This window comes from Oncorhynchus mykiss, chromosome 24, assembly GCF_013265735.2.
Source record: "Oncorhynchus mykiss isolate Arlee chromosome 24, USDA_OmykA_1.1, whole genome shotgun sequence".
Lineage (NCBI taxonomy): Eukaryota > Metazoa > Chordata > Actinopteri > Salmoniformes > Salmonidae > Oncorhynchus > Oncorhynchus mykiss.
The window spans coordinates 14019571-14030960 of record NC_048588.1 but is presented as its reverse complement, the minus strand read 5'-3'; the positions used below and the strand labels follow the sequence as shown (position 1 = coordinate 14030960).

Here is an 11390-nt window from a genome sequence, read left to right as displayed (position 1 = left end):
AAGTTCAGTGAGGATCTCTGAATGATCCAATGTTGACCTAAATTACTAATGATGATAAATACAATCCACCTGTGTGTAATCAAGTCTCCGTATAAATGCACCTGCACTGTGATAGTCTCAGAGGTCCGTTAAAAGCGCAGAGAGCATCATGAAGAACAAGGAACACACCAGGCAGGTCCGAGATACTGTTGTGAAGAAGTTTAAAGCCGGATTTGGATACAAAAATATTTCCCAAGCTTTAAACATCCCAAGGAGCACTGTGCAAGCGATAATATTGAAATGGAAGGAGTATCAGACCACTGCAAATCTACCAAGACCTGGCCGTCCCTCTAAACTTTCAGCTCATACAAGGAGAAGACTGATCAGAGATGCAGCCAAAAGGCCCATGATCACTCTGGATGAACTGCAGAGATCTACAGCTGAGGTGGGAGACTCTGTCCATAGGACAACAATCAGTCGTATATTGCACAAATCTGGCCTTTATGGAAGAGTGGCAAGAAGAAAGCCATTTCTTAAAGATATCCATAAAAAGTGTTGTTTAAAGTTTGCCACAAGCCACCTGGGAGACACACCAAACATGTGGAAGAAGGTGCTCTGGTCAGATGAAACCAAAATTGAACTTTTTGGCAACAATGCAAAACGTTATGTTTGGCGTAAAAGCAACACAGCTGAACACACCATCCCCACTGTCAAACATGGTGGTGGCAGCATCATGGTTTGGGCCTGCTTTTCTTCAGCAGGGACAGGGAAGATGGTTAAAATTGATGGGAAGATGGATGGAGCCAAATACAGGACCCTTCTGGAAGAAAACCTGATGGAGTCTGCAAAAGACCTGAGACTGGGACGGAGATTTGTCTTCCAACAAGACAATGATCCAAAACATAAAGCAAAATCTACAATGGAATGGTTCAAAAATAAACATATCCAGGTGTTAGAATGGCCAAGTCAAATCCAATCGAGAATCTGTGGAAAGAACTGAAAACTGCTGTTCACAAATGCTCTCCATCCAACCTCACTGAGCTCGAGCTGTTTTGCAAGGAGGAATGGGAAAAAATTTCAGTCTCTCGATGTGCAAAACTGATAGAGACATACCCCAAGCGACTTACAGCTGTAATCGCAGCAAAAGGTGGCGCTACAAAGTATTAATTTAAGGGGGATGAATAATTTTGCACGCCCAATTTTTCAGTTTTTGATTTGTTAAAAAAGTTAGAAATATCCAATAAATGTCGTTCCACTTCATGATTATGTCCCACTTGTTGATTCTTCACTAAAAAATACAGTTTTATATCTTTATGTTTGAAGCCTGAAATGTGGCAAAAGGTCGCAAAGTTCAAGGGGGCCGAATACTTTCGCAAGGCACTGTAAGTGTGATGCCGGCAACTTTGAGAAAAAACATTTTATATCAGAGTTGTCTCTGTTGATATTCGAGATGTCTATGCATATTCATGAGGCTAGCATAGCATCTCACTTCTCATTTAATACAGGCGTTTGACGTCAATACCCCTCATCGAATATTTAAAAAAGTATTCAAATAGAGAGATGTATCCATCAATCCAAAGAGAGGAATAGGCGGGAGCTATTGTTAGGGCAGAGACACAAGCGTCTTGTCACTTTATCTATTATCTCTGGTTTGAAAATGTGTACTTGGCTTTGATCCTCTGATTGGTTAGAGACGATTCAATCGCTTATGACTGTTTTGTACAACGCCCCTAATCACCACGCACAACTTCAATAATGGCAGTCTCAAAAGACTGTATGTAGCGAACGACAGAGCAGCAGAAGAATTTATAAGAATTTAGTGTGAATCGTCAGGCTAAGCGCATGGTGCATGGTGCTTGCCACGCCAGGATAGTGGGTTCGATTCGTAGGAACACCCTTATGTAAAATGTAGGCACACATGACTGTACGTTGCTTTGGATAAAAGCGTCTGCCAAGTGGCATATGTAATATACACTGAGTACACCAAACATTTAGAGCACAAAATGGCTACCCAGACTATTTGCATTTCCCCCAATCCCTTTTACACCGCTGCCACTCTCTGTTGTTATCATCTATGCATAGTCACTTTAATAACTCTACCTACATGTACATATTACCTCAACTAACCAGTGCCCCCGCACATTGACTCTGTACCGGTACCCCCCTGTGTATAGTCTCACTATTGTTATTTTACTTCTGCTATTTAATTACTTGTTACTTTTATTTCTTATTCTTATTCATACCTATATATATTTTAACTGCATTGTTGGTTAGGAGCTTGTAAGTAAGCATTTCACCTGTTGTATTTGGCGCATGTGACTAATACGATTTGATTTGACCTTCCGAATATTGAGTTGCACCATCCCCTTTTTCCCACAGAAAGCCTCAATTATTTCTCTCAAATGTTGTGCACAAAGTTGTTTACATCCCTGTCTACATCTCATTTGCCAAGATAATCCACCCACCTGACAGGTGCAGCATATCAAGAAGCTGATTAAACAGCATGATCATTACACAGGTGCACCTTGTGCTGGGGACAATAAAAGGCCACTATAAAATGTTTAGTTTTGTCACACAATGCCACAGATGTCTCAAGTTTTGAGTGAGCGTGCAATTGGCATGCTGACTGCAGGAATGTCCCCCAGAGCTGTTACCAGATAATTGAATGTTAATTTCTGTACCATAAGCCGCCTCAAATGTCATTTTAGAGAATTTGGCCAGATTATCTGAGACCAGTCACCCGGACAGTTGATGAAGTTGAGGAGTATTTTTGTCTGTAATAAAACCCTTTTGTGTGGATAAACTCATTCCGCTTGGCTGGGCCTGCCCCCCCTAGTGGATCAGCCTATGCCCTCCTAGGCGCTGTCATGGGTCCAGAGATTAGGGTCTAATGAATTTATTTAAATTGACTGATTTCCTTATATGAACTGTAACTCAGTAAAATCGTTGAAATTATTGCATGTTGCGTTTATGTTTTTGTTCAGTATAGATGTTGGCAAAATACCTCCCTGCACGTTTTTACTGCAGATTAGGAGCAGTTTAGGAGGTGTGTGTCTGTGTTATTTATTTATTTAGACCACGTAGAACCTCTACATGACTGACTAAAATACAGTACATTGTGGTTTAGGAACTCTGTGACTGACTGACATGAGATAGATGCTTACTTGCACCTGAAAATAATGTTTTTTTTCTTATCACAGATAATTACAAAAAATACTTGGATCATAATCGTATCTAGAAAATTGCCCGTATCTGTTACAATACTCATTTTGTCCAACTACTCGGTACACTCCTACCTACTACCATACCTGTTCAAAGGCACTTACAATTGCGTCGGAAGTTTACATACACTTAGGTTGGAGTCATTAAAACTAGTTTATCAACCACTCCACAAATTTCTTGTTAACGAACTACAGTTTTGGCAAGTCGGTTAGGATATCTATATGCATGACACATGTAATTTTTCCGACAATTGTTTACAGACAGATTATTTCACTTATAATTCACTGTATCACAATTCCAGTGGGTCAGAAGTTTACATACAAGTTGACTGTGCCTTTAAACAGCTTGGAAAATTCCAGAAAATTGTGTCATGGCTTTATAATCTTCTCATAGACTAATTGACATAATTCGAGTCAATTGGAGGTGTACCTGTGGATGTATTTCAAGGCCTACCTTCAAACTCAGTGCCTCTTTGCTTGACATCATGGAAAAATCAAAAGAAATCATCCAAGACCTCAGAAAAACAATTGTAGACCTCCACAAGTCTGGTTCAACCTTGGGAGCAATTTCCAAACGCCTGAAGGTACCATGTTCATCTGTACAAACAATAGTACACAAGTATGAACACCATGGAACCACGCAGCCGTCATACCGCTCAGGAAGGAGATGTGTTCTGTCTCATAGAGATTAACGTACTTTGGTGTGAAAAGTGCAAATCAATCCCAGAACAACAGCAAAGGACCTTGTGAAGATGCTGGAGGAAACCGCTACTAAAGTATCTATATCCACAGTAAAACGAGTTCTATATCGACGTAACCTGAACGGCTACTCAGCAAGGAAGAAGCCAGTGCTCCAAAACCGACATAAAAAAGCCAGACTACGTTTTGCAACTGCACACGGGGACACAGATCATACTTTTTGGAGAAATGTTCTCTGGTCTGATGAAACAAAAATAGAACTGTTTGGCCATCGTTATGTTTAGAGGAAAACGGGGGAGGCTTGTAAGCCAAAGAACACAATCCCAACCGTGAAGCACGGGGGTGGCAGCATGATGTTGTGGGGGTGCTTTGCTGCAGGAGGGACTGGTGCGCTTCGCAAAATAGATGGCATCATGAGGGAGGAAAATTACGTGGATATATTGAAGCAACATCTCAAGACATCAGTTAAGTTAAAGCTTGGTTGCAAATGGGTCTTCCAAATGGACAATGACCACAAGCATACTCCCAAAGTTGTGGCAAAATGGCGTAAGGACAAGAAAGTCACGCTTTTGGAGTGGCCATCATAAAGCCCTGACCTCAATCCTATAGAAAATGTGTGGGCAGAACTGAAAAAGCGTGTGCGAGCAAGGAGGCCTACAAACTCAACTCTGTTACACCAGCTCAGGAAGAATGGGCCCAAATTCACCCAACTTATTGTGGGAAGCTTTGTGGAAGGCTACTCAAAACAAGATTTGACTCAAGTTAAACAATTTAAAGGCAATACTACCAAATACTAATTGAGTGTATGTAAACCTATGACCCACTGGGAATGTGATGAAAGAAATAACATCTGAAATAAATAATTCTCTCTACTATTATTCTGACATTTCACATTCTTAAAATAAAGTGGTGATCCTAACTGACCAAAGAGAGGACATTTTTACTAGGATTAAATGTAAGGAATTGTGAAAAACTGAGTTTAAATGTATTTGACTAAGGTGTATTTAAACTTCCGACTTCAACTGTACATTATTTGTCTTGCCTATTCACTATTTGAATGGCACTGTCTCTTTCCTATCACCTACTTTGACTGAAGTAGATTTAACAAGTGACATCAATAAGGGATCATAGCTTTCACATGGTCAGTCTATGTTATGGAAAGAGCATGTTTTGTATTCTCAGGACCCCTCACGCTCTCTCCCTCAGGCCTCAGGTAATAGCACAGCTCTCGTCAGACACAACAACATGTACAGTAGCTACAGTGCATGCAGAGAGGATGGAACAGTTTATTACGTTTAAGTCAGTGCAACTGCAGTGTCCTGTTGACTTTTGCGAGTGATTCAGGTGACACAGTGAAAGACATTTGGGAAAAAAGGAAATAATAAAGAAAGCAAGGGAGTACACTATAAACTCCAAGGCATTTTTTTACAAAAACACCTGTAGTAACTTCAACTCAAAGTCAATGAAAAGTCATTATTACTTAAAATGTTTATGGTATGGACTCAAAACTAAATGAGAAGTCCCACCAACTACATTTAAAAAACATGAAATATTAACTTTTTTTCCAACACGCTCTACTGCAGGTTGATTAAAAAAATAAATAAGACCACAATAGAGTAAATTACCGAATTCAACAAGTATATCTCAATCACTAACAAATACAGTCATGGGTGGTAAACTTTACAATTCAATCCAAAAGGCAAGGCACACTGGGAAGTTATTGGGGCGGGGCTAAGCGTAACATTTAAGTATACCTTATTTCCGGAATCCTTGGGACGTCTTATATACACAATCTACGCGACGGCCCTACCCCCTCCCAGAAAGGATATACAACTCTCGCATTTAAATTGGTTCACAGCAATTGCTTTGTTGTGCACCACCAAATATTTTACAGCACAGGTAGCTAATTTCAACCAGAAAGTGTATTTTGCTAGGTCAATTCACAGCATGGCTTGATTTGTTGTTGGGCCAAGCGTACAGTACACGTGCCACACTCATTACATTAATTTTACCCGTGGCTTAGCTAGCTGTTGTCAACATTTCAATTGTGAGTCTTTCAGTTTCAACTGCAGTGTTGTCATTTCGAGCTCGCGAGGCACGAGGGTAAACTAGTTTAGAAAAGTAACAGTGGGTCGATCTCTGCTGAGTAGACAACAGAGCCAGAGATGGCTATCGCCCACGTCGCTACAGAGTATGTGTTCAGCGATTTCCTCCTGAAGGAGCCGGGTCAGGCAAGGTACCGCGCCGTGCGCACTGAGCTAGCCATGGACAAGATGGTGACGTGCGTGGCGGTGGGACTCCCTCTCCTCCTTATCTCTCTAGCCTTCGCCCAGGAGGTCTCTGTGGGTGAGTAAGGTCACGGTGTGGGGGAAGCTACTTGTGTGTATTAATGAATCACTAAATTATGATGGTATCACTTAGTGATTATTCAGTGTGTGTTTTCTGTCTTGTCTCCCAGGTGTTCAGATCAGCTGTTTCCCTCCAGCTAACTTTTCCTGGCGTCAGGCCATGTATGTAGACTCCTACTGCTGGGCAGCCCTACACACTCACACACTACCCTTATGGCTACACAAGGTAACACACACACACACACACAGCCATACACTTATGGCTACACAAGGACACACATAGGGAACTAACACTTAACCGTTCTCCTCTTCTCCTTCCTCTCGCCCTTTGTCCACCCTCCTTTCTCTCTCCCTTCCCCCGCTCTCTCAGTTCTTCCCCTATATCCTGCTGCTGGTAGCAGTAATTATGTATAGTCCAGCGGTGTTCTGGCGTTTCTCTGCCTCTCCTCTGCTTCAGTCAGACCTTAGCTTCATCATAGAAGAGCTCGACCGCTGCTACAACCGTGCTGTCACTCTGGCTAAACGCATGGCCACTGCTGGGGAACACACAGACAGGTAGGCTAACTAGGTTGTATTCATTAGGCACCGAACCGAAGAAACAGACTGAATGGCTGGAATGAAATGAATGGAATGTAGTCAAACACATGGAGAACGTTTGAAGTGTTTGATACTGTTCCATTAATCCACTCCAATGGGTCTGTCCTCCACCACTGCTAACTCTCTCTGTCTCTCTCTCCAGTGGTGCGTCCGACCCTACTGAGGGCTGTTTCATGTACCCGGTGGTGGAGCAGTATCTGCTGACCAAGAGGAGGAGTGTCGTGGTGTTGTGGCGCTACCTGCTGTGTCGAGGCCTCAACCTGCTCACCTTGCTTCTGGCCTGTGTCTACCTGGGCTACTACCTCCGCCTCGCCTCCCTCACTGACCAGGTAACTAACCCTGACCCTAACTTATTGATCTTGTGCTGTGAGTTATCTGGCTAACTTATTGGTTCTACATTGTGATCCTGCCCACAGTTCGGCTGTTCCCTGCGCACCGGACTCCTGGCCAATGACACCTCAATCCCCGACCAATTACAGTGCAAGCTGGTCGCCGTGGGAGTATTCACTTTGCTAAGGTTTTTACACCACCTTTTTATCTTTTAGCCAGTCATTTTTGTTGTTCCCTTTTTAAATAAGGTTTACTGGATTGTGATTTCAGCTTTGTTAACCTGCTGGTGTACGCCATGCTGGTTCCCGTGGTGATATACTCCGCTCTGCGCCCCTTCTTTCAATCACACACCCATTTCCTGAAGTCCTACCAATCACTGCCCACCATCAGTGTTCTGCCCCTCCCGCAGGGCCAATGGGATGACCTGACGCTCTACTTCCTCTTCCTGGAAGAAAACCTCAGCGAGCTCAAGTCCTACAAGTACATGAAGGTGGTGGAGTTTCAAGTTTTTATTGTTACATGCACAAGTACAGTGAAATGCCTATCTTGCTTGATCTTTCCCAACAATGCAATAATGAATATTAGTAGTACTATAGAAAATGGTAAAGGAGAACAAAAACACACTAGAAATAAGAAGAACATAAGTAAGTTAGCTATATACAAGATCAGTTCCATGGTCAGTGCCAACACCATATTTACAATGTTCAGGCATACTAGTGTGGCAGGGGTAGATATGTATAGGGGTAAGGTGACTAGGCATCAGGATAAACAGAGTATGGAGCAGAATATGATTGTTAATGTGAGTGTGTGTAGAGTCAGTAAGAATGTGTGTGAGAGCAAATTATGTCTTGGGAGTGTGTAGGGTGCATAGACTTAGTGCAAAAATAGAATGGCCAATGTAGACAGTCTGTGTAACCATTTTGTTAGTTACTTAGCAGTGTTATGGCCTGGGGATAAAGAGGAGCCTGTTGGTGTCAGACTGGTTTCTCCAGTACTGCTGCGTGGAAGCAGAGAGAACAGTCTGACTTGCGTGGCTGGAGACTTGAACAATTTTCCAGGCCTTCCTTTCACACCGCCTGATACAGAGGTCCTGGATGGCAGGGAGCTTGGCCCCAGTGCAGTTGCCATACCAAGCAGTGTTGCAGCCAGTCAATATGCTCTCAATGGTACTGCTGTGTAACTTTTGGGGGGATTTGAAGGCCCTGCCAAATCTGTTTCTCTATGTGTAACTGTATAGCTCTGTGTTGTAGGTGTTGGAGTTGTTGAGGAGGAGGGGGGTGTGTGAGGGGGAGGACTTTGACGCCATGGAACTGCTTCAGATGCTATGTCTGGTGAAGACTGATGTTACGGACGGAAAGAGGAGCACCGCAGCTACCTTCAATGCTAGTGACAAAACGACCAATACAAATGCTAGCCTTGATGCTAAAGCTAATGATAACCCTATTGCTAAAGTTAGCCATATTGCTAATGCTAACCCTGCTGCTGGGGAGGCTAGTAGCAAGGCCCCAACCCCCAGCCCAGCTTCCCCAGACTCATGCCAAAGCCAGACCAGTGCCACTGAAATGACAGGTGAGTCTGAAAGGATGAGGATGGGGAGAGGAAGCAGAATTGGAATTATGGGAAATTAAATTGCAAACTGAAATTCATAATGTTCTGTTTCCCGCCAGAATTCTCTGCTTTGTTGCCAGGCAACAGTGCAATGACAGGCGGAAAGCGGAGTGACGAGGGGGCGGTCCGACAGCGAATTATCTGATCGTTGCCATGAAGGAACAGCCCCAATGGGTTGTGGGACACTAGAAACCAGAGGTTCTAATACCCAGAGATCCAACAAGCCTTTATCTAAACGACTCAGACTAAGGTGAACCAGATGTCTTGATGTCAATGGGACAGAGTTGTATTCAAATCAATCTTTATTTTCCACATGTGCCGAATACAACAAGTGTAGACTTTATCATGAAATGCTTACTTACAGTGGAAGTCGTAAGTTTACATACACCGTAGTCAAATACATTTAAACTCAGTTTTTCACAATTCCTGACATTTAATCCTAGTAAACATTCCCTGTCATGGGTCAGTTTGAATCACCACTTTATTTTAAGAATGTGTAATGTCAGAATAATAGTAGAGAATGATTTCAGCTTTTGTTTCTTTCATCACATTCCCAGTGGGTCAGAAGTTTACATCCACTCAATTGGTATTTGGTGGCATTGCCTTTTAAATTGTTATTTGGGTCAAACGTTTCGGGTAGCCTTCCACAAGCTTCGCACAATAAGTTGGGTGAATTTTGGCCCATTCGTCCTGACAGAGCTGGTGTAACGGAGTCCGGTTTGTAGGCCTCCTTGCTCGCACACGTTTTTTTCAGTTCTGCCTACACATTTTCTATAGGACTGAGGTCAGGGCTTTGTGATGGCCACTCCAATACCTTGACTTTGTTGTTCTTAAACCATTTTGATGCAATCTATTTTGTATAGTGCACCAGTCCTTCCTGCAGCAAAGTACCCCCACAACATGGTGCTGCCACCAACGTGCTTCAGGTTGGGATGATGTTTTTCGGCTTGCAAGGTTACCCATTTTTCCTCCAAACATAACGATGGTCATTATGGATATAGATACTTTTGTACCTGTTTCCTCCAGCATCTTCACAAGGTCCTTTGCTGTTGTTCTGGGATTGGTTTGCACATTTCGCACCAAAGTACGTTCATCTCTAGGAGACTCCTTCATGAGCGGTATGATGGCTGCCTGGTCCCATGGTGTTTAAACTTGCATACTATTGTTTGTACAGATTAACGTGGTACCTTCATGCTTCCAAGGATGAACCATACTTGTGGAGGTCTACAATTGTTTTTCTGGGGTCTTGGCTTATTTCTTTAGATTTCCCCATGATGTCAAGCAAAGAGGCATTGAGTTTGAAGGTAGGCCTTGAAATACATCCACAGGTACAACTCCAATTGACTCAAATGATGTCAATTATCATATCAGAAACTTCTAAAGCCATGACATACATTTCTGGAATTTTCCAAGCTGTTTAAAGGCACACTGAATTTAGTGTGTGTAAACTTCTGACCCACCGGAATTGTGATACAGTAAAATAATGTCTGTAAACAGTTGTTTAAAAATTACTTGTGTCATGCACAAGGTAGATGTCCTAACCGACTTGCCAAAACTATAGTTTGTTAATTAACAAGAAATTTGTGGAGTGGTTGAAAAACGAGTTTAATGACTTCAAGTGTATGTAAACTTCCGACTTCAACTGTACAAGCCCTTAACCAACAGTGCAGTTCAAGAAGAAGAAAATATTTACCAAGTAGGCTAAAATAAAAAGTAACACAATGAGGCTATATACAGGGGGCACCAGTACCGAGTCAGTGTGCATGGGTACAGGCTAGTTTAGGTATTCTGTACATGTAGGTGGGGGTGAAGTGACTATGCATAGGTAACAAACAGCAAGTTGGGGGGGTCAATGTAAATTGTCTGGTGGCGATTTTTATAAATTTCCAGCTGTCTAATGGCTTGGGGGTATTTCATCACATTCCCAGTGGGTCAGAAGTTTAACATATACTCAATTAGTATTTGGTAGCATTGCCTTTAAATTGTTTAACTTGGGTCAAATGTTTTGGGTAGCCTTCCACAAGCTTCGCACAATAAGTTGGGTGAATTTTGGCCCATTCCTCCTGACAGAGCTGGTGTAACTGAGTCAGGTTTGTAGGCCTCCTTGCTCGCACACACTTTTTCAGTCCTGCCCACTAATTTTCTATAGGATTGAGGTCAGGGCTTTTTGATGGCCACTCCAATACCTTGACTTCGGTGTCCTTAAGCTAGGAGTTCTTCGGCTTGCAAGCGTCCCCCTTTTCCTCCAAACAGAAGTATGTTCATTATGGCCAAACAGTTGTATTTTTGTTTCATCAGACCAGAAAACATTTCTCCAGAAAGTAGTCTGGATTTTTTATGGCGGTTTTGGAGCAGTGGCTTCTTCCTTGCCGAGTGGCCTTTCAGGTTGTCGATTTATAGGACTCGTTATACTGTGGATAAAGATACTTTTGTACCCGTTTCCTCCAGCATCTTCACAAGGTATTTTGCTGTTGTTCTGGGATTGATTTGCACTCTTCACACCAAAGTACGTTCATCCCTGGAAGACAGAACGCATCTCCTTCCTGAGCGGTATGACGGCTGCGTGGTTCCATGGTGTTTATACTCGCTTACTGTTTGCACAGATGAA

At 42.7% G+C, this 11390-nt stretch overlaps 1 protein-coding gene across 1 annotated transcript; it reads left to right on the top strand.

Moving 5' to 3' along the window:
* Positions 1 to 4913: 4913 nt before the first annotated feature.
* Positions 4914 to 8981, top strand: LOC110503806 (pannexin-1). The gene is made up of 8 exons (XM_021582344.2): positions 4914 to 6245; positions 6358 to 6473; positions 6618 to 6802; positions 6987 to 7173; positions 7261 to 7361; positions 7445 to 7664; positions 8425 to 8743; positions 8842 to 8981. The coding sequence occupies exons 1-8, from the start codon at positions 6065 to 6067 to the stop codon at positions 8925 to 8927; spliced, it is 1395 nt and encodes a 464-aa protein (XP_021438019.1). The 5' UTR covers positions 4914 to 6064; the 3' UTR covers positions 8928 to 8981.
* The last annotated feature ends 2409 nt before the right edge of the window (positions 8982 to 11390 follow it).